Raw genomic sequence first — 24,320 nt, 5'->3', positions numbered from 1 at the left:
CTTTATTCTAAAACATACACACATTCATATACCCATCAACCCCTCTATGTTTTGCTAGACAGCAGGTCATACAGCAAACATTGTGCAATTGCTGACACCCCATGTCTTGCTGGACAAAATTATAAAGACATGTGTCAAGATCAACCATCCCCCCTCTTCAGCCCCCCAAAGGAACATCATATTTGATCTACATAAAAGATGTACAATGCTAACTTAAAGACACAATAAATGCAGCCATAGCAAGTAATTATTTTTCATACCTGCTGGCCACTGCCTTTTTCGAGACGATCAATCATCTCCTCAAATTGTAAAGGAGTGATGTCCATCTTCTTTCTTAGTTTATTCACAAATACTTCATCATCTGAGTCCATATCATAGTCTGGTTGCTCAGCGTCCAAGCTAAAAGCTGGACAAAGAGAAATTACATTCAGAATTCAATCAAGTAAATAACTAAGTTTCGGAATTCAATACATCATTAATTTGGAAATTATTTATGGGAAACTAACAATTCGATGAATTGCTATTACAGAGGTAAAAAAACAATGTTTGGAAGTTATTATTGTCTTTTTTTTTTTGAAAGAGATGGTATTTTTTGCTGGGCCCTACCAAAAAACCAAAATCAATGCACAATTTTATGAGGCCAGCTGTTGTTTCTCTTCTTTCCCAATACATAAAAGGAATTGAAGTGATATTGTTTTATTTAAGGGCAATTTCAAGTTCCCAACACATTTTACAAGAGTTCAGAGCATTGATTTCAAAATCAATTCCAGTCTGCTAAGGAGAAATCAAGATTATTTTAAACAACGAGAATGCAACGAAGTGTACTTGGTAAAGTTAGCATAAGGTATGCGAAGAGATCCGACAATAACCAATTTTGAAAAGTTCAGAATTCACGATCAAAAAGGTGAGGTATTTGATCTTAATACAGGAGTGATCCTTTCCTCTCATTCCTAGATATTTGGTCTGGAACTACTTTTGCAAAAGGTATCAAAGATGACATAGTAAGCACCTTTTCACGTTAGTAAGGGCTACATTTTCAGCAAAGCACTAAGTTTTACAACTCTTACAATCAGTTTAGACAATATGTATTAATTTTGGAATAATTATTTGACCGTTAACACTTAATATTTTTCCGTCAGTTTTTTTTAAAAATCAGTGCATAATCCCTCAACCTTTCACATTCCAATTTCTTTCCATTAATTTTGTGTTACTTCCTGTATTACCTTTCTCACTTCAAACATCAAAGCTGCCCCTTTTCTTTCCTAAAAAGGAAACTAAAATGTGTTTTTAAGAAGAAAATCATTCTTTCACAGGATGTGGGTGTCACTGGCTAGGCCAGAATTTATTTCCCATCCCTAACTGCCCTCAAGGAGGTGATTGTGAGCCGCCTTCTTTAACTGCTGCAGTCCATGTGATGTAGGTACACCCACATTATTGTTAGGGAGGGAGTTCCAGGATTTTGACTCAGCGACAGTGAAGGAACAGTGGATACAGTTCCAAGTCAGGATGGTCTGTGGCATGGAGAGGAACTCACAGATGGTTGTTTTTCCATACACCTGCTGCCCTTGTCCTTCTATTTGGTAGAGGGCATGGGTTTGGAAGATGCCTAAGGAGCCTTGGTGAGTTGCTGCAGTGTATCTCACACGTGATACACATTGTTACCACTGCACTGTGTTGGTGGAGAGTGTGAATATTTAAGGTATTGGACAGGGTGCCGCCAATCAAGTGGCTAAATTTGCCCTGGTGGTGTCAAGCTTGAGCGTTATTGGAGAAGCACTCATCCAGGCAAATGAAGAATATTCCATCACACTCCTGACTTGTACCCTGTAGATGATGGACAGGCTTTGGGGAGTCAGGAAGTAAGTTACTTACTGCAGAATTACCAGCCTCTGACCTGCTCTTGTAGCTATGGAATTTACATGGCTGGTCCAATTCAGTTTCTGGGCAACGGCAACCCCCAAAGATGTTGATACTGTGGGATTCAGCCATGATAACGCTATTGAATGTCAAGGGGAAATGGTTACAGATTCTCTCTTGTTGAAGATGGTCATTGCCTGGCATTTGTGTGGTGCAAATGTTGTTTGCCACTCGTCAGCCAAGCCTGAGTGTTTTCCAGCTCTGGCTGCACATGGACACGGACTGCTTCAGTTTCTGAGGAGTCGAGAGTGGCATCGAACATTGTGCAATCAGCAATGAACATTCCCGCTTCTGACCTTAAGGTTATTGATAAAGCAGCTGAGCATGGCTGGGCATAAGACACGACCCTGGAGGAACTCCAACAGTGATGTCCTGGGATAGAGATGATTGACCTCCAACAAACACAACCATCTTTCTCTTTGCTAGGTATGACTTAAATCAGTGGAGAGTTTTACTGATTCCCATCAACTCTACTAGGGCTCTGATGCCACACTTGGTCAAATGCTGCCTAGATGTCAAGGGCAGTCACACTCACCCCACTAAGTTCAGCTCTTTTGTACATGTTTGGACCAAGGCTAAAACAAGGTCAGGAGCCGAGTGGCCCTGGAGGAACTCAAACTGAGTGTCAGTGAGCATGTTATTGCTGAGCAAGTGCCACTTGATAGCACTGTTGACAACCCCATCACTTTGCTGATGACCAAGTGTAAATTGATTGGGTGGTAATTGGCTCGCGTGGATCTGTTCTGCTTTTTGTGGACTTGAATACTTAATTTTAATACGTCAATAGTCCACTCTTGAATAAACTGCTCATCATTAGTCCTTTTCACTACCCTTAGAGAACTGAAACTGCTTTTCACAATTTCCCAGTTCACGTAGGCTTTCGATATCAAAACCACTCGGGAATGTTTAAAATGCTGTTGAATTTACAGGATTGAGTCCCAGACATTATGGCCATCAGGTATGCTACAGTGCACTGCCTGAAGTGGTGGTGGAAGCAGATTCAACAGTAACTTTCAAAAGGGAACTGGATCAACACTTCAAGAAAAACTGTAGGGCTATGGGGAAGTGGCACTTGTTGGATTGTTCTTCCAGACACACCTCGTGCTGCGTTGCCTCCTTCTCTGCTGTATTATTTTATGATTCAAACATAAACCACAAGCTATCAGATAAAGTTTAAATGCAACCTACAAAAGGTCTGAGAATCGAAGGCAAATGCTGCAGACAATGGTGTCATGTTTAAGTGCTGTGTTATGCACTGATTGCTCAATTTAATTTTGCATATAATTCCAATCTTTTGGCAGAAGTTGAGCCACCAAATTTATATTATAGACTAGAAAGAGGATGTTCAGCTCATTGCCTGTAGGAGCTCTTTGATAAAGCAACTCAAAATTAATCCCACTGGACTTTGCTCTCCTTGAAATTTTTAAGTTCATCTGTTTCAAATATTTATCCACCATCTTTACTTCAATCATTCTAATTTATCCTAGCTTTACTAAGAGGACACCAAATTGATCCCTATGTCGCTAATTTCCAAATCAGAGGAAATAAATACTATCAAAGCCCTTCATAAATTTAAAATCCTCTACTGCCTTCTCTGCTTCAGTAGAAATAACCCCACCATGTTATGTTTCACCTCAAATAGGATTTGCTATACTCGCTATAGTTTTAATGTCCTTTGCATCATACCATGGTAAAAGGTTAACTGGATGAATTGTGCCCATTTCTGATTTAGCAACTTCCAAGTTCTTTTCTAACATGACACCTAATACTGGCACAGTATCCAAATAGTAGCCTAACCAATGCTCTGTACGAATTGGTCACACTATTTAACTCTATGCCCCCTATTTAAAAAACCCAAAATTCTACTGACCTTTATTTTAATGGCTAATTCTACTTGCACTCAAACTTGCGGGGAAAGCTATTAAACCCTCAGGGGGTCTCGATTGTGCACACTGATCTGTATAAACTGCCGTTCTTTACTTTTCCTGCCAAAATGCATTACTTCAAACTATGAAATCAAATTGCATCTGCCTATTCTGCTAATCTGACTTCCTGAGGCTTTTACAGTCCTCCTTGATATTTGTTGACTCCCTATCTGTGTGTCATCAGCAAATTCAGGACCAAATATACACCCAAGAAACATCATTTCCAACCTTCCTCCGATCCAAGCAACGTGTTACATTTCCTCCAACTAGCCTCCTGTGAGGCCCCTAATCAAAAGTCTTCCAAAAACCAATATGCACAACATCACCATGTTCCTTGTACCTATTCAAATGTATGCTGCCTTTAAAACTTCAACTGTCAAACACAACTTGCCTCTAAAAATCCATCCTGACAATCCTTGATTAATCTACAGATTCCAAACGTTTGCTCATAATTGTTACTAGAGTAAAAGTAAAATACCGTTGCAAGAGTGGACACATTTTTTTCTTCAATGCAGATAGCATTCTGTGCAAGTCAGTAGTGTCAGGCACACAATAAACCAACTGCAAGTGCAACTGATTTATTGTATGGTTGAATGTTAAATTTTAATTTTATACTTCAGCCCTTTAATGTGTTATTTCTTCCTAACCTATAATGAGGCTACCTAGTGAGCAAACATACTATGCCCAAGATCCTAGTTTTCAGTTAAGCCATAAAAAAAGGACAGCAGTATTAAGTGAAACAAAAAAAAATTTTTGAATTATGAGTTGCCTAACACGGAAAATACTTTTTGATATTCACTCTGGAAGCTAGCAGCAAACATTGCTGATGCCCCGGTTCCTAGAAAACAGAAACTGGCTAGTTTGAAAATACAATTGCATGCAAAATAATGAAAAAAACCTATTTTGAAAAACTGCAAGCTTCTTCCTGATCCAACAGTGAGATGTGACAAGGGGTTAAGAAAATGAACAGGTACAAAGCTGCACATCACTGATGACAAGTTGCAGCACAGCCTACTCAACAACATGGTAATATTTATATGCGACTTCCAAACACAAAACCACCTGTTTCTCCATAACCAATCAAATTAGACAGTGCTTCGACCTCAAGTTGATTAAAATGAAGAATGCACATTACTCCTATGTAAATTTGGCACCAAAACATGATAGCTGATTCACTTAAATAGTCAGCATAATTAACTCTGCTGCTGACTTCAAGTATTCAAATGTCCCTAGACTGGCAGAGTAGGAAAAGCTATCAAATACAAACAAGGAACCCTCCCAAACAACTCTCCACTCCCCGCCATTCCCAAAAACCAACATTCTGGAAGTAACTACCAAATAAACTACATTTCAAAGTTATTTTCAAATCGGCTTAAATCAGAATCCCAAATTTCCAAATTAGTATACCAAGTGTGGGCATTATAGGAAGAGCTTCTACTGCAATTCATTGCTCTGTTAGCAAAACAATTCACATCATGAGGAATTCTTAGGCTCTGTGCTGTTAATCACAGTAAAAATGCCAATAGGTAGCAGGGACATTGGTGTTTTTGGGGGGGGGGGGGGGGGGGGGGGGGGGGGGGAGGGGGGGCTGGCTAGCCTGAAGCTGCTGTCTGTGGAGTACAGAAATAAAGTGCAAGCAGTGATTGGGATACAATTGGGGACATTTTTGTGGGGTGAGAACAATAACGCTTGTGCAAAGACTAGTAGCAGCACTTGCTGAGGGCAATAGCAATAGAGGGGAAAATAAAGAATCAGGACAGGAACAGCATTTGGTGAGATGGGTGGGTAGGGAGGGAAGAAAGGAGGGGCAACTGAGATGGTTCAAGCATAAAAATGCCCGTCTCTCCTGAAGGTTTAAAAATTAGTCCATCACATTAAGTTCAGGTCAGCCAACCATAGGAAAGATGTAATAAGCCTTAGAGAGGTACAATGCAGATTCACCAGAAATTCAGGACTTAAAGGGTTAAGTTAAGGAGGCTGCATGAATTAAGCATGCTTGCTTTTAGAAGGCTGAGGGAGATCCAAGAGATATTTATAGTGAAGAAAGGATAAGATAGAGAATCCAGAACTGAAGGGCATAACCGCAAATTTAGAGCTACAAAATGAAATGACAAAACACTTTTGTACATAACAGGTACTTGAAATCTGGAACTCGTCACTCATCCAACAAAATCTATGTCAACTGAAATTTTTAAGACTAAGATCAAGAGATTTTTTTAGGCAATGTCAAGGGATATGGAAAAAAGGAGGTAAAAAGAGTGAGGTACAGACCAGCTATGATCTAAATGAATGGTGGAACAGGCTCAGAGGGCTGAATAGTTTACTCCTGCTCTTAATTATGAAATCAATTTACTAAAATGCACACTTGTATATAAAAATCATTCCTTAGAAATACAACACTTTTTGGAAGGACTGTTACAATTCTAAACTTGCTATCTTCAGCCTTGACTGAATGATCTGATCATCAATATGACAGGGAGAATGAATTTGGTAAAGCAATTAATTCCCCAAAATAGAAATTGAAGAGTAGCTGTCAATCAAACAAAACTGCCATTCTCTTTGGATTAAAAAACAATACAACTCCCACATCCACTGTGGATTCCAAAATATTGCAAAAAAGCATCAAAATATTTAAAATTAATTTATTGGGCAGCAATAATTGCCCAGACCACTGTAGAAAACAAATACTGCTACCCCATTTAGAATGCAGATAGATGCAAAGTAGTATATATTGTTCAGGTTAGATTGCGTTCTGATTCAGGAGAAATTTATGCATTTCAGACTAGAAGAGGGGCATCTGAAGGATATACAAGATACTTAATGGAATAGACTTGGGGGGGGGGGGCATAAACCCTGAATCTACTAAAAGATGAAATGAGAAGCACATCCACCCTGTTAAATCCTAAAATGGGCTGAATGGCCTCTCTCATTGTATGTTTGGATTTTTCTACTCTTCAATTTCAAACAATTCATCTACTTCAAATATTTATCCATCATCTTTACTTCAATCATTCTAATTTATCCCAGCCTTGCTAGCCTGAACTATAATGTAAACTTGCCCTGTATACTTCACTTTCAAGTCTTCCCAATGCAACAGGCTACTACAGCTTCTCCAGGGTCAATCTCCCATGCCTGTTTCAATAGTGGCAATGTAGGAACAATCTTTTTATTTTTTCTTTTAATTAAATTTTTATTTTCTTTAAGTTGCCTACATCCTGTTTGCTTTCTTCTATGGAATGAATCCTTTCACTTTCTTGCTTTTTTCCCTTTAGGGCTGCTATTGTAGAGACCTGAATCTCTTGCCCATTGCTTCGGATCGATTGGAGACCAGGTCTCTTGCCAACAATCCTTGCCATCCAATTACTAAATTTATTTTGATTATAAAAGGTTCAAAATTTTAAGGATGGGAAGGTGCAGGGTGTTTGGGCTACTGTGATATAAAACATAAGAAATAGGAGTAGGGACCATACGGTCCCTTGAGCCTGTTCCACCATTCAATGCAACAATCATGACTAATCTTCAGCCTCAAATCCATTTTCCAATCCACTACCCATATCCCCCTCAATAACAATCTTGTCAAGCCCCTTCAATAAGGTCACCTCTCATTCTTCTAAACTTCAGAGAGTATAGGCCTAATTTACTCAGCCTCTCATCATTGGTTCCTGGGATGAGGGGGTTGAACTGTGAACCTTCACTGTACTGTCTCCAATGCAAGTTCTGTCCTTCCGTAAAAATGGGAACCAAAAGTGCACACAGTATTCCATATGTAGTCTCACCAAAGCCTTATACAATTGTGGCAAGACTTCCTTATTCTTGTACACCAATCCCCTTGCAATAATGGCCTTCATGCTATGTGCCTTTCTAATTGATTGTTGTGCCTGCATACTAACTCTGTTTCTTGTATGAGTACACCCGAGTCCCTCTGGGCATTGATATTTACAAGTTGCATGCCTTTTAAAAATATTCTGCTCTTCTATTCTTACCAAAGTGGATAACCTAGTACTTCCCCACATTACTTCAGAGCCCAGTCTGATGGCATCAGGTCAACCATGGGCAAGCAAACCTCCTGATTACCACATACCGCCCTCCCTCAACTGATGAATCAGTGCTCCTCCATGTTGAACACCACTTGGAGGAAGCCCAGGTGGGGGCAAGGGTGTAGAATGTACTCTAGGTGCAGAACTTCAACGTCCATCACCAAGACTGGCTCTGTAGCACCAAGTCCTAATGGACATAGCTGCTAGACTGGGTCTGTGGCAGGTGGTGAGGGAACCAAGAAGGGGAAACAACATACTTGACCTCATCTTCACTAACCTGCCTGCCAGAGATACATCTTCAATGACAGCATCGGTAGGAGTGACCACGGCACAATCCTTGTGGAGATCAAGTCCCATCTACCACCGTGCTAAAAGGGATAGATTTCGAACAGATCTGGCAAATCAAGACTGGGCATCCATGAGGTGTTGTGGGCCATCATCAGCAGAACTGTACTCAACCACAATCTGTAACCTCATGGCCTGGCATAACCCCCACTCTACCATTGCCACCAAGCCAGGGGGATCAACTCTGGTTCAATGAAGAGTGTAGGAGTGCATGCCAGGAGCTGCACCAGGCATACCTGAAATGAGGTGTCAACCTGGTGAAGTTACAAAACAGAACTACTGTTGGAAGTGACAAAAAGCAGGGATGAAAAACAAATTTATAGAGCACATTTAAATGCAATAAAACATCTCAAGATACTTCACAGGGCTGTTATACAGCAAAATTCAACAATGAGCCATATAGGGGTGTTTGGCCAAATGTTTGACCGTTTGCCCTAAGTGGCAAGTTTTATGGGGTCTTAATTGAGGGAAGACCAAGACAGGCAGAGTGGGTACTTCAGAGTTTAGAGCCTTGGCAGTTGAAGGCAAAGCCACTAATGGTAGAACAATTACCATCAAGGATGCTCATGAGGCCAGAATCAGAGCAGTGCAGATATCCAAGAGGTTAGGAGCTTGAGGAGATGACTGAGATAGGGAGGGGTGAAACCAAGGAGTTAAAATAAGGATGATAATTTTAAAATTGAGGCTTTGCTTAATTGAGCCACTGTAGGTGAGCGAGGACAGGGATTGAGTGCAAGGTAGGACATAGGCTGAACTTGGAAGGCCAGCCAGGAGCACATTGGAATAATCAAGCCTAGAGGTAACAGAGATATGCACAAGGATACATGGTAAGGGAGCAGAAAAACTCAAAACATATTTACCTAACCAGCCATCAGAAACATGGTTTACATACACCTCTTGCTGATTCATTTCTCCAGAACCAAAAGGAATAATTTTAAAAAGTTAGAAAGGAAAGTGCAGAAAACCAACAGAACAGGGAGACATAGGCAAACATCAACATAAGTACCACCAGCAATTCCATGGCATGTCTATTATAAACATAAATGTAAATGCACAAAATTAAACTTAATCCCTATGGTTGTTCAAAATGACACTCTCACTGCAATCTTAATTCTTCACAAAGGCTTTGTTCCTGGTTCTCCTTAAATTCCTGATGCCTTAAAACCTGCATGTGACATTTAGTTTACACTGCCCTGCAATCTTCTTTCCCCAGGCTGTGCTGTGTGTTGATATGTTCCTGCTCCTGCTCAGCAGATGTATACACAGCTTGAAATTGGTTGCAAATGGGCAGCTGAGCCAAAAGGCATAAGTGTTCCCTTTAATAATAGTCTGGAGTTTTATTTTACTGTCTTCTGTTATTCTCAACAGGAATAAAATTCCCACGCCTAGTTTTCCTTTACTGCCCCTAACATCCTTAACAAGCTCATCCATGCCGTGTGCTCCCACATCAGTTTCACATTCTCCTGCATCCAGGCCCACCAAAATATTTCCATTTTCCTTAAAGCAACACTATAGGAAAAAAATCCACCAACATAACCAAAAACAATTAGTGAAAAATTATTAACAGATGAGCTAGGCCAGTGACTCGGTCATACTTGAATCACTCAATTTTGGTAATAGTATTAAAGAAGGCCGCCAACATCCTCCCCTCAGAATTCTCCTTTGATATGAATAAGGTTAAAAGACGAGGGTCTTGCAGTCTCGTTCTGAAGAAAGGATAAATCAAGATGAAGCATATGACCAGAAAAATAGCACCTTGTGATGGCGAGGGTCATGCTTTGGCCAGTAAATAGAAAATAAATGCCAGGCATTCAAACCAAGAATTTGGGCAATTTCAATCTATTGGTCAGTAGGTATGGGACTGTTGCACAACACTGTCCTTATTTTGTCTACATTACTCAAAGGTTACAAGAATGGCAAATGTTGGCAATGGAAATGTTACACTGGTGCAGCAGAGGGAGCTTTACCATGCAGCTGCCCGTGCAGCACCTAGCCTACAAGTGCTTGACACTGACATTAGCTGTCTGAATTGTGTTCTATTCTCCAGCTTGGTGAGGAGAAATATTCACAAAGTATATGAAAAATGAATTTAGTCTTTATAACCAATAATAGCGGTTAGTTTTATTACGTTAATATAACTTTGTATGTTAATAATGCTTGGAAAAACTGATTTATTTTACTGCACAGTCCGTTAAAATTTTGGTTTATTTTGTTTTGTAGAAACCTATGTATGACCAATGTATGAATTGTTAAGTGATTTCACTCACTGTTGACATGGAACTGTATGCTTTCCCAAACCATAATCATAGGGGGTTTTTACTTTAATTCAGATGCCAGTAATTCAGCTTCTTGAAGACAGCTCCTAACACATGCTATTAAATCAGTTATTTTATTTTTATGATAAACAGATTTATCAACCACTCATTCCATCATTCAAATCACTCATACCAGCAAGTGCAGTATTCCCTCATTACACTGGAGCATCAACCTAGATTGTGTTCAAATGCCCAAATTAGGTCTTGAACTTTAACCTTCTGACTCAGAGACAAGAACAGTTTAACAAAGATCAATACTAGTCAGCTCAGGTATATGAATACTCCAGAAATGTCAACAGTTTAATTGTTAAACTGATGATTTACACCATAAAGTGCATTAAGCAAACATGGAATAAACAAAGTTTATTCTCACTGTGTGCAAGTGAGGAAGTTCTGTAATAAGGCCAAAGCTGTAGCAGTCCACTTCCAAGCATGATTTTTACATTGATCTATTTGCATCAGGAGCTGCACACAACATAAATGGCTACAGTTGGACCATAAGACATAGGGGCAGAAATTAGGCCATTCGGCCCATCGAATCTGCTCCGTCATTCAATCATGGCTGACAAGTTTCTCAACCTCATTCTCCCGCCTTCTCCCCATAACCTTTGAACCTCTTACCAATCAAGAACCTATCTATCTCAGTCTTAAATATACTCAATGACCTGGCCTTCACAGCCTTCTGTGGCAATGAATTCCATAGATTCACCACTCTGGCTAAAGAAGTTTCTCCTCATCTCTGTTCTAAAAGGTCTTCCCTTTACTCTGAGGCTGTGCCCTTGGGTCCTAGTCTCTCCTACTAATGGAAACATCTTCCCCATGTCCACTCTATCCAGGCCTTTCAGTATTCTCTAAGTTGCAATCAGATCCCCCCTCATCCTTCTAAACTCCATCGAGTATAGACCCAGATTCCTCAGACGTTCCTCATATGTTAAGCCTTTCATTCCTGGGATTGTTCTCGTGAACCTCCTCTGGGCCCCCTCCAGGCCCAGAACATCCTTCCCGAGATACGGGGCCCAAAATTGCTCACAATATTCTAAATGTGGTCTGACCAGAGCCTTATAAAGCTTCAGCAGCACATCCCTGCTTTTATATTCCAGTCGTCTCAAAATAAATGCCAACATTGCATTTGCCTTCCTAACTACCAACTCAACCTGCAAGTTAACCATAAGAGAATCCTGGACTAGGACTCCCAAGTCCCTTTGCACTCCAGATTTCTGAATTCTCTCCCCATTTAGAAAATAGTCTATGCCTCTATTCTTCCTACCAAAGTGCAGGACCTCACACTTCCCCATGTTGTATTCCATCTGCTACTTCTTTGTCCATTTTCCTAACCTGTCCAAATCCTTCTGCAGCCTCCTCAATACTACCTGTCCCTCCATCGATCTTTGTATCATCTGCAAACTTAGCCAGGATGCCCTCAGTTCCTTCATCTAGATCATTAATGTATAAAGTGAAAAGTTGTGGTCCCAACACTGATCCCTGCGGAACTCCACTAGTCACCGGCCACCACCCTAAGAAGGACCCCCTTATCTCCACTCTCTGTCTCCTGCCAGACAGCCAATCTTCTATCCATGCTAGTACCTTGCCTCTAACACCATGGGTTCTTACCTTACTGAGCAGCCTCCTGTGCGGCACCTTGTCAAAGGCCTTCTGGAAGTCCAAGTTGATAACATCCATTGGCTCTCCTTTGTCTAACTTACTCGTTACCTCCTCAAAGAATTCTAACAGATTTGTCAGGCATGACCTCCCCTTGACAAAACCATGCTGACTTTGCCCTATTTTTCCGTGCACTTCCAAGTATTCTGAAATCTCATCCTTAATAATGGACTTTAAAATCTTACTAAGCGGCCTGTAATTTCCCGTCTTTTGACTCACTCCCTTCTTAAACAGGGGTGTTACATTAGCAATTTTCCTGTCCTCTGGGACCCTCCCTGACTCAAGTGATTCCTGAAAGATCACCGCTAACGCCTCCACTATCTCTTCAGCTATCTCCTTAAGTCCCCAAATAACAGCATCAATTTAAATCATATAAAGCACCCTACTGCTTTAGAGTGCCTATTATTGTGTTATAGTTTAAGAAAAGGGTCCTTGGATGTGATAAGAATGGAATTTTATGCTTAGTTGCCAGCTCTCTACAATCTCCCATGCAGTTAATACATTATTTTTAGACAGTAAGAATTGCAACCCAAGGGTAAAATGAAGATGACAATGCATAAAATGGTTGGCTCACTCAAATTGAGATATAACAGCACAAAGAGCTCTGTCTGTGCTTGGATTAACCTCTGGTGAAATTAGGCAATATTATGTGCAACAAAATAATCACCATTTACCTTTTCAAAAGGAACTGTGGCACTGCGATTTCCCAATTCTCCAAACAGATCTTAGAGAAGTAATGGGATGGGGGTGTGGCAATATTGATTAAGAATGATGTTGTTAACAGTAGTCAATAGAAACAACATATTAGATGGCTCTAGGACTAAATCTATTTGGTCTGTGTTAAAGGAACAGAGGGGGAGCTGTTACATTGCTTGGAATTCATTTTTATGCAGCTCCAAACAGTAAGGAGTAGTTGAGCAAATTAGCAGACATTTTCAAAAAGCATGTAACAAAAACATTAAGAGACTTTAATTACCCTAATGCAGACAGGGGAGAAAAGTGTGATGGTTAGGGAAGGAAAAGGAATTGCTTATGTGTACTCCTTGATCAATATGCCTCCAGTCCAACAGGAAAAGCAGCGGTGTTGGACCTGGTTCGGGAATTGAAATAGGGAAGTGTTATAGTAAGAGATTGGCACGTCAACATAATTCAACTTTCCGTCATTATGGAAAGAGACCGTTATTATGGAAAGAAAATAGATGGTAAAAATGCTTAAATGGGGGGGTGGGGAAGAGCTAATTTCAGTAATTTAAGAAGGAACCTAGTACAGGTAGATTGGAAAAGGCTAACGGTAAAGGGTAAAGCAGAAATAAGGCATGGAAGGCATTCAAGGAAGATAAAAGCAAAATACTGCGGATGCTGGAAATCTGAAACAAAAACAAAAGTAACTGAAAAAAACTCAGCAGGTCTGACAGCATCTGCGGAGAGGAAGACAGTTAATGTTTCGAGTCCGTATGACTCATCAGGAAGATAATTCAGGTATAAACTAGGCATGCTGCTTTGAAGAGAAAAGGTTAAGAATCTGAAGCAAACGCACCCTGGATGACAAAGAAAATAAACTAATAAAAGGCAGCTTATGATAAATATCAGGAGGATTCATTTAATAATATGGACAGTACAGGAGGGAATTGAAAAAGTTAGAGAGGTTACAAGAAAAGATTAGCATTTCATAATGTTTAAAATGAACCCTAAAATATATCAAGCATAAATGGTTAGCTGGGGAAGTAGTTGGACCAAATTAAGGATCCAAAGGGAAATCTTCATTTATGTGGAGGGCATGGCTAAAATATGAAATGAGTACTTTGCATCTGCTTTCACAATGGAACCAGATGAGTATGAAGGTTGCACTGAAAGAGGCGGCGCAAATTAGGGGCAGGATAATAAGAGATGCACTAAAAAGATTAGCATTACTAAAAAATAGCAAGTCACCTGGTCTGATCTTTGGTTGTTGCTGGAGAGTCACTACAAACGTGATGAACCGAATGACTTCTGTGTAGTACCTGCCTTTCCTCCAAAATCCTTAACACCTTTGATCAACAAAACCACTCAGATTTAAAACAACTGATTTAGCATCAACTGCCATCTGCAAAGCGAGTTCTAAACTTCTATCATCCTTCGCATGTAGGTTTGCTAACCTCACTCTTGAAAAGCCTAGCCCCAATTTATTTTTACTATGCCCCTAGTCCTAGACTTCCTAACCCTATCTGTGCCCCTTAACATCTTGGGAACTTTGATTCTATTACCCCCTAATATTTTAAATACCATAGAACACAACCTAAGTTTGTATAATTTCTACTCTACTTATAGTTTAACTTGAGAGTTGGAGCATTATTCTGGTAAATCTATGCTGCACCCTCTCCAAGGTCAATTTACATTTCCCAAGGTGTTGTACCCAAAATTGCTACTGGTATTGCAGGTACAGTCTAACTTAGAGCTTTGTATAATTGCAGCATAACTTCTACGCCCTTGTTTCTCATCTTCTAGATAAAGGCTTTTTGATATATCATTAAATGTCATGACAGGTATGTACATCCACTCCAAGTTTCTTTGGACCTCCACTGTTTCCTAGCTTTTTACCACTTAGAAAGTACTTTCACCTATTCTTTTTAAGATCTAAAGTGGATGACCTTTCACTTATCTACATTGTAATCCTTTTGCCACAGCTCTGCGTATTCACTTGATTCTCGATATCTCTTTGTAATCTGATGGTTCCATTTACACTTACAATAATGTACATCTTCGTGTCTTTAGATTGTGGCTTTCTATCTCATCACCTAAATCATTAACAAATGGTGAATAGCTGATCATAAATAGTTCCTTGTGAGATATTAGTCACATCCTACCAATTAAGAGTAACTGTCCCGTTGTTCCTGCTTTGGGTCCTGCTGCTCAGCAAATTTCCTAACCAGGTCTCAACTTTAGCCAACAGTTTCTTATGAGTCTCTCTGAAGTATTTGGTGAACTTTCCCCTGTCCTACTTTAATCACCTCTTAAAAAAGAAAATTCAATTAGGTTCTTCAGTTGAGATCTACCCTGTGCTGGCTCTCTCTGATCACTGAACATTTTGAAGATGTTCAGTCACTCTGTCCCTAATTATAGTCTCTAGTAATTTCCCGACAATGGGTATAGGCTAATTGGTGTATAATCACCTGGTGCGCCTCTCTCACCTTTCTTAAATAGTGGTATGACATAGCACCATGAAATGCATAATTTTCCAATCCAAAAGAACTTTTCCCAAAACAAGATAACTTTGGAATATTATAGTGAATGCACTTAATGGTCTCACCGCCTTCCTTTAAAACTTGTGTAATCCATCCCCAAATAAAGCACAAATTTCAGGGTACTGAGAGCTTGAGGTATTAAAACCATTGCTTCAAGCAGTTTTCTATTATGCTAAAAAGGCAAATCAGTTTTGGGCTCATGAAGTACTCCCAAGCTTGGTGGGAGGTTGGTCAACGTATTAAGCAATCTCCTGTTTTCTTTTTCTATAAGTTACCCTAACCACCAATAAAATGGTAGAAATCAACAGGAATATGACAGACTCCTTTTAGTAAACGGGAAGAGAGAAATAAGTAAAATAAATGTTTTTTGTGGTACAAGTAACCAACTACCAGGTCTGTGATTTGTGTAATTAAATACAACAGATTTGTGAAGTATTTTATTTCAAAGTGACGTGCTATAACTACGAGACACCATTTAACCATTGGAATGTGCATAGCTCAGATGCTAGCATGTCCAGGGAAATCCCCATCAGTTTTCATACAGATACTGAAACATAAAACTATTCATGCATCAGGAATATCTTTACCGTTAAAATTTCTAGCCTGATCAACAATTTAAAATTATTAAAATACTTAAATCCTTTACTTCTACTTGTCCCTCTCCACCCATTCTCTTGTCCACATTTAATACAATTCATAAAATCATGACAAGACTAACAATTCAGCAGCTTCAAGAAAATAGTAATAACAACTACTTTCATTTAACGCAAAAAATGGCACACCATGCTTAGGGGTGCAATCAGATGAAAGGTGTCCATTGGGCTAAAGGAGGTACCAGAGTGGGGTGTGCAAATCAAAATTTTGTCAAGGTAGTTGGATTCAAGGAGGATCTTAAAAGAAAGAGATAGAGTGGTTTATAGAAGGAATTCTAAAGCAGTGACCCCAGGACACAACAGTCCAAGTGGTTGCCATTTCATCAACTTCCTCCGTGATCTGTTTTGATGGTTGTAGTGTATACCAGCTACAGGATGCACTGCAGTAAATCAACAGGATTACTTCAGCAGCATCTCCAAAGCCAGTCACTTCCACCTTGTAGAGCAGCAGGTGGATGAGACCATCATCATTTCCTCTCCATCCTGACTGGGCATATGAAGTTGTTCCTTCTTTGTCACTAGGTCAAACTCCTTATCCATCAGCATTGTGCAAATACCTTCACCACATAGATTATAGCAGTTCAAATAGGCAGCCCATCACTACCTCCACTGGTTGTGCGAAGGCTGGGCAGTGAGGGTGGAAAGAGGAATGCACAAAAGACCAAACTCAAAATGAGTACGGGGCACTGGCGTAGGACTGTAGAAGATTAGAGATAAGGAGGCATGGCCACAAGGGGATTTGAACATTGGATTCAGCAGCAGATGGGTGGAAATAAAGCAGGCCGTGCCATGAAGGTGGAAGCAGGCTGACCTTTGCAATGGACTAAGCAGGGAGAAGTTCAATTCAGGGCGAATAGGTTGGAGTGCCAACAGTAAAACACCTGAGACAAAGGCCAGGATAGGGAATGGAATTGGTGGTGAGGGTGCAGATTGTCGCTGAGGCCAAAAGTGGCAGCTTCATAATTGGTATTATACAGTACTGTTGCATGCAACAGCAGATGGACAGCAATAGTTAAATTGCTCGCCATAAACTTGTGCTACATGTATATGCTAGATCTCATTAAATTCACTTAAAAAATACGCAATAAACTAATCAGAGAAGCATTTCTAAAACAGACACTGCAGATTCCAAAACCAATGCGTTTTGCAAATAATTAAATCAATCAATTTCAATAAGCGTGCATACCAAAAGCAAAGTAAATTTAGTTGATTCAATTTCTATAAGCACACTGCTTACAAAAAGAAACTTGTGACACTGGCTACCAAAACTAGTATGGCCTAAGATGGGCTAAAAGCTCGGAATAGTTCTTATTGATGTCTCAAAGAATTAACTCACCTCCTATTTTGCCACCATTCCCTCCAAACCATTGATTAAACCCAACAGGCAGATGTAACCCAGAAGGTGACCTGATGGTGTTAGGAACTACAGATAGTTTAAAAAATAAAAACAAAAAAACTGCGGATGCTGGAAATCCAAAACAAAAACAAAAACAGAATTACCTGGAAAAACTCAGCAGGTCTGGCAGCATCGGCGGAGAAGAAGAGTTGACGTTTCGAGTCCTCATGTTTTTTTTTGTTTTTATCTCTGTGTTTAATTGACTGCCATTGTTCTTCAAGAAATGCCTACCTCCTTGAAGAAGTTCTGTTCTTTTCTGCGACGAAGTTCTGTCGAAGGGTCATGAGGACTCAAAACGTCAACTCTTTTCTTCTCCGCCGATGCTGCCACACCTGCTGAGTTTTTCCAGGTAATTCTGTTTTTGTTACAGATAGTTTAAGTTATATGTGTACTTGCAGATGTCAGGAATGAGTTTTAGCTTTAGGTTTAAGTTTAATTTGCATTTCTGTATTGGTGTTAAGGGGGAAACTTGGGTTTTAGATGCCTGCATTCTACTGAGGTTTTATGACTCTTGAAGGGAAGTCAAAACAAACACAAGGTCGCAAAACTGTGTTGTCTAGCAACAGGGGTCCAGAGAGGGACCCACAGAAACCGAGAAAAACAGAAAAGTAGTTTGTTCAGTCGGAGGTAGGTGCCAGGTGAAGCTGGACACAGGAGAGGGAACTGCAGAAAGCAGATTTCCTATAAAAACAGCAAAAGTCCCAGAAACCAGGGAGTGGGAAAATAAAACAAAGTCCCATGAAGACTTTCTAGTCAAAAGAACAGGAATCTGCAACAAGATCCGGTTCAGTGGAAGTGAAAGTAAGGAGCAGAGGAAGGCTCCAGGCTTAAAAGGGAAAAAGCTGCAGGACGCAGACAAATTAAAGCAAAATAGGCTTGCAAGATGCCAGAAGATCCAAGGAGAGCGCCGAAGGTTTGCAACTCTTTACTATGGGCACGTGAAGCAGTGGCGTTCTTGGGGAGAGGAACAACTGAAGGAGATGCAACCATGGAGATGAATCCTTGTGGAAGGTGTCAGGGAGAAAGTATTCCAAATTTCCAAAGCTAGTTCTTCGAGGACGAAGATTCAAAACCCTTGTGTGAAAGACGGAGGTCAGTGAGGCTGGTTGGCTCAGTGTGACAAACGTCTGGGGGGAGTTGATGAGAGATCCATAGCATCTGTTTGAGATGGCAACTGTCACTTGGTTTCAGAGTGTGGTGTGCCTGAGCACAGGATGCCTTTTGGTTTACATGTACTGTGTACTTACTGTGAAGATGAGGGTATAAGATAGCTTTTGTAACTTGTGTTATCTTTACGAATCTGAATATATCTGTGAAGGTATAGGTGTGGGCGAAGGAGTATTGTAATATAGTTCATTTTTGCTTGTTGAATAAAGGTTTTATTCTTTTGTTAAATTAATCAGCTGACTCCTGTGACTGTTCAGTAGCCACCTTCCAAGTCCAGTAGTATCAGTTGGGATCATAACAATAGGACAATACTAACCACTCTTTGGTGGTAGAGATGTGGTGGTGAATGGCCACTAAGGTGGTGGTGGGGAGGGTGGAAACAGAGGAAAAGGCAAAGGGGAGAAGAAATGGTAAAACAAAGTAAGTAAAGGAAGGTCAGTGCAGAAAGGAAAGTGCAAGAGAGGGGGAAAAGGAAAGGAGCACACAGTTCAGGAGTGCAGCATGCATATCTGGGTACTCTGCTATAGGAAGATGTTACCAATTCATGGAAATTATAGTGCCTATGAAACGTCCCTTTTCAGTGGAAGAGAGAAAGCTATAATAAAGTTTCCAAAATTATGAAAGGCTTCAAAAGGGTGTCTAATGTAAAACTGGTTGAAGTGGCAACATGAGTTATAGACTCAGTTAACACAATAAAAGCAAAAGAAAAAAGCTTAAAATTCCACCCAACCTCTTTCTCAGAACACTGAATGTTTTACCCCAAGTGTCTATTAAGGTTGAGTTTAAAACGGCATTTAAAAAGAAACTGGATAAGTATTGGAAAGGAAATACAAACGTAAGTGGTTGTTTCTGTTTAAAATATAAACTAGAAAAGGAATAATGAAATGGTCAGCTCTAGTTGAGGAGCTAGTAACATCAGGATTGGTCAAATTGCTTCTTCCTATGTAGTCAATTTTATGATTCAAGCATGCATAAACTAAAAATAAGCTTTTAACCAGCATGATATACAGTGAAGCCAAATGTGAAATATTAGGTTTACTGAGGAACATTAAGCCAACAGAAATGGGTAGTGATTTGTTGAAGCAATTTTTGTAAAGATAATTGGGGGACTGTCCATCGATATTAAGTACTGTATCAGGACATCCCACCAACTTGCGCAACTATGGGACACAAACATTCCCACGAAACTGCTTGCAAATATGGCTGCATAGCAGCCACTGGGCAAGCCTTGTATGTTAAATGGCACAAAAAAAAAATTAAGGTTTCATGCACTGAAAAACTGGTTGTGCACAACAAACTTTTACAGGGAAAATGGACTATATTAAATCTGTATTCTTAGATTTATATAGCCATGGTTTCCTGTCCCAATGCCTACACAATTTATTTCCTGCTGAAAAACACATGTGGACTTCAGACAAGGAGAGATTCAAGCTCAACTGCAATGGCCTGAATGATCTAATAACTTCAATGACTGCACAAATCAATACAAGAAAGGCCACTTGAAACAAGTTAGTGCAGCTCCATACACCAGCCCAAGTTCCTACTGTCAGAGGGTAGGAATGATTAGAGAAGTCAAGTTTCAATTGTTGGTTCCATTTAACCATTACAATACACTTTAACTTAGAAATCCTCCATATATGTGTTTTAAATTCCAGTTTTAGTACTCACGCTGTATGTGAATAAGCTGCTTTGGCATCTTGAACTCCCCACTGTAGACAGATTCATAGTAGGCAATGTTGCTTTCCGCCTCTGGAACAGGAATAACCATATTATCCCGTTTCTCTCCATAAACCTGTTGTGCTGAAATAGCCCGCTGGAGGTGGTGTTCCTGAAAAGATTGAGGAAAAAATACAGTATTAATGCACAGCAATATTTTTAAAAGCTATATTACTTCTGTCGTAATACAGCATCTACCATAAACTCAAAATCTAACTGGCAATTTACACCCGACATTCCTGCCAAATCCATAAAGTCAGGAACAAAACAAATCTCCAGCCAATCATACGGACTCAAAACGTCAACTCTGTTTCTCTCCCCACAGATGCTGCCAGACCTTCTGAGTTTATCCAGCATTTTCTGTTTTTATTTCAGATTTGCAGCATCTGCAGTATTTTGCTTTCACTTCAGCCAATTATATTTTGGAATGGGAACAGTTAAAGAAAAAAATTGTCAGACAACATCCCCTTAATCTTCATATATGAACGAAAGCTATAATTTGTACAACAACAAATAGTAATATGCATTTTTCTGTCAGCTCATTTTTTCAAGCAGTCTCTCCAGAAATATGTTCCAATGCCCTAACGTTTCATGGAAAATCTTGCACCCTGTCCAAGTGGGACAGCATTCACATGGGAATAACCAGAAAACTATCACTGAATTTATTTACAACCAAGATTCTTACATGGACACTTCCAGCAGAGGTCACTGAACAATAATCCAGATTGGGCATGGTCAATATTCCACACAATAACAGACTGCCAAATCCAATTGTGGAATCCGTACAAACCCCCCCCCCCAACCCCACATAACTTGGAGTCCTGAGAATTGTGTGAATTGCATTCTCAGCTACTGACTACATGACCCTGCTGAGCCATTATATGGCAAGCAAAACAGAATTATGAATGAGATGTAACCAAGCTAAACGTCTTTGAACTTTGAATGTTTATCAAAAAGTTACAAAAACATATTACAGAAACATCAGTTAATGATGCATTTAGACAATATACCCATAGTTTTTCATACAAGCTTTGCAAAAGCATTAGTTCTCAGTCATCTTACTCAGTCTGGTATGTGTATTGTGCTAGTATTTTTAGGTATATATCTTTGTGTGAAGTGGGAACCCAGTTTAATTGGATATTTGTGGGTGGATTACTTCCATAATCAGCAAACAGATTCCTGAACTTGTGCATCACAGCATGCAAAACTTCATAGCATTTTAACCTGTCCTCCCTTTGCACAAGCAATGAACTCTCACTTCCTAATTCCTAGCATCAACATCGATGAGTTTCCCAAAACAAATTGAAGGGCGTATTTACAGTTTTAATTCAGGAGAGGTAAATATATGCATCATTACTGGTACCTCTTTCATTTGGCTCATTTCAATGTTTCACACTTCAGGTCTATTTAGAACTAGCTTTAGAGCAGTCATTATGTAAACTATATTTGTATGATGCAACATTCCATTCCAGTGACATCATAAATTGAAACAAAGTGAGGAAGAATGTTTTCACCCAGAGGGTGGCTGGACTCTGGAATGAGCTTCATGTAAGGATGGTGGAGGCAGGTTCGATTGAGGTATTCATAAGGGAATTGGATTGCTATCTGAAAAGAAAGAATGTGCAAGGTTACAGGGATTAGGAGAGTGGGATTAGGTAATTGCTCTTTTAGCACACCAGTATAGACTCAATGGGCCAAATGGCCTCCTCCTGCACAGTAAAGATTCCGTGAAAGTGATATTGCAAAGTGGAACTTGGTCATTCAATCTACATTGAGTCACTTTCAATTTACTAAACCATGGGCACCAAATACTACATTAAAAGTTCATCAAGTTGATATGTGATCTTGCTATTTTGGTCAGGGATTTTGGGGGGTGGGGGGGGGGGGTGGGGGGGGGGGGGGGGGGGGGGGGGGGGGGGGGGGGGCAGGGGGCAGGGGTTGTGTGTGCATTCGCAGTCACCCACTCTGACACACAAGAATGCTTCAAGGGGTTTGTCAAAAATAAACTTCTAACTAACATTGGCCATTCACCTAAGCCACTTCTTATCAGTGAATGGCAGCAATGCCTTTGCACCCTACTCATAGCCGGAGGGCAGAGCTGCGAAAAGTCAGATCTGGGTAACCAATAAGGATTGAAACAGATGTTAGGAATATCAGCAAACTGCTACAATGTTATCAATGTGCCAGCTCATACAGCATGAGCCCAGGTGGTCCTCAGGTGTAGTTGCAACATGTTTGTAGACTTGCATAAGTTATCAGGACCTCCTGTTCTGACCACAGAATTTGTCCCACTTTGTGGAAGATGTTATTTCTCATTTTATGATCAAAAAGCTGCACACTTCTAAAGCTACACAGAATAGTACATAGGCAAAATAGGGACAGAATAGTGGATGCACTGGTAGTAATTTTCCAAGAATCCTTAGATTACGGAAAAGTCCCAGAGGATTGGAAAACTGCCAATGTAATACCCTTATTCAAAAGGGAGGGGGACAAAAAAACAGCTAACTATAGGCCAGTTAGCTTAACATCTGTTATTGGGAAAACGTTAAAGGATGTAATAGCAGAGCATTTAGAAATGCATAATCTAATCAGAGTCAGCATGGCTTCATGAAGGGGAAATCATACGTGACAAATTTATTAGAATTCTTTGAGGTAACAAGCAGGATAGATAAAGTAGATGTAATATATTTGGATTTCCAAAAGGCATTTGATAAGGTATCGCACATAAAGCTACTTAAGATAAGAGCCCATGGTGTTTGGGGTGGCATATTAGCATAGATAGAGGATTGGCTAACTAATAGAAGACAGAAACAAAAATAAAAAATACCTGGAAAAACTCAGCAGGTCTGACAGCATCTGCGGAGAGGAACACAGTTAACGTTTTGAGTCCATATGACTCTTCAACAGTTCTGTTGAAGAGTCATTCGGACTCGGAACGTTAACTGTGTTCCTCTCCGCAGATGCTGTCAGACCTGCTGAGTTTTTCCAGGTACTTTTTATTTTTATTCTGGTTTTGGATTTCCAGCATCCGCAGTTTTTTGCTTTTATAATAGAAGACAGTTGGGATAAGGGAGGCATTTTCAGGATGGCAGCCTGTAACTGGTGGACTGCCACAGGGATCAGTGCTGGGGCCATAATTATTGACAATACATATTAATGGCTTAGATGAGGGAAGTGAATGCACTGTCAGCAAGTTTGCAGATGATACAAAAACAGGTGGGAAGGCAAGTGATGAGGACGACACAGTCCACCGATTGATCTCAGGTATGGAGGGATTTTCTTATGAGAGGTTGAGTAGGTTGGGTCTGTACTCATTGGAGTTTAGAAGAATGAGAGGCAGCCTTATGAAACATAAGATTCTTAGGGGCTTGACAGGGTAGATGCTGAGAGGTTCTTTCCCCTTGTGGGACAGTCTAGGACCAGAGGGCATAATCGCAGAGTAAGGGATCGCCCATTTAAAGCGGAGGTGAGGAGGAATTTCTTCTTTGAGGATAGTGAATCTGTAGAATTCTTTACCGCAGAGGGCTGTAGAAGCGGCGTCGTTAAGTATATTCAAGGCTGAGATGGGCAGATTTTTAATCCGTAAGTGGATCAAGGATTATGGAGAAAAGGTGGGAAAGTGGAATTGAGGATTATCAGATCAGCCATGGTCTCATTGAATAGCAGAGCAGACATGATGGGCTGAATGGCCTATGTCTGATGGTCTTACAGAAAATGTGGTAATTCTCAACAGTTCACGCAGCATCTGTGGAGTTACAGTTTCAGGTTGATTGCCTTACTAAGGAAAGTTAGTTAGAAATGTAATAGGTTTTAAGCAAGTGAAAGGAGAAGGGGCGGGTGGAAAGTGGGACAGATTAAATGATTAAATGACAGGAGTTGACAGAACAAAAGCGAGTGGGGTAATGTGACAAGTAATGAAACAGGGTGTGCCTGGAGCTAGTGTGAATGCAAAAAGAGAACAGCTGCTGT

At 40.2% G+C, this 24,320-nt stretch overlaps 1 protein-coding gene across 3 annotated transcripts in view; it reads right to left on the bottom strand.

The window, feature by feature from the left end:
• LOC121275970 (enhancer of polycomb homolog 1-like) overlaps positions 1-24,320 on the bottom strand; it is a 228,400-nt gene that overhangs the window by 47,164 nt on the left and 156,916 nt on the right. For all 3 annotated transcript variants that reach the window (XR_005942608.1, XM_041183909.1, XM_041183907.1), the window contains 2 exons: positions 20,304-20,463; positions 261-406 (listed from right to left, as the gene is read on the bottom strand). Coding sequence is in view for 2 of the 3 variants with exons in the window: in XM_041183909.1 (XP_041039843.1) it covers positions 261-406; positions 20,304-20,463 (306 nt within the window). In the remaining variant the exon portion in view is untranslated. The remainder of the gene's footprint in view (positions 1-260; positions 407-20,303; positions 20,464-24,320) is intronic.

This window comes from Carcharodon carcharias, chromosome 3 (assembly GCF_017639515.1).
Source record: "Carcharodon carcharias isolate sCarCar2 chromosome 3, sCarCar2.pri, whole genome shotgun sequence".
NCBI classification, from domain to species: Eukaryota; Metazoa; Chordata; class Chondrichthyes; order Lamniformes; family Lamnidae; genus Carcharodon; species Carcharodon carcharias.
The sequence above is the reverse complement of the archived record's forward strand: the minus strand, read 5'-3'. Positions and strand labels throughout refer to the sequence as shown.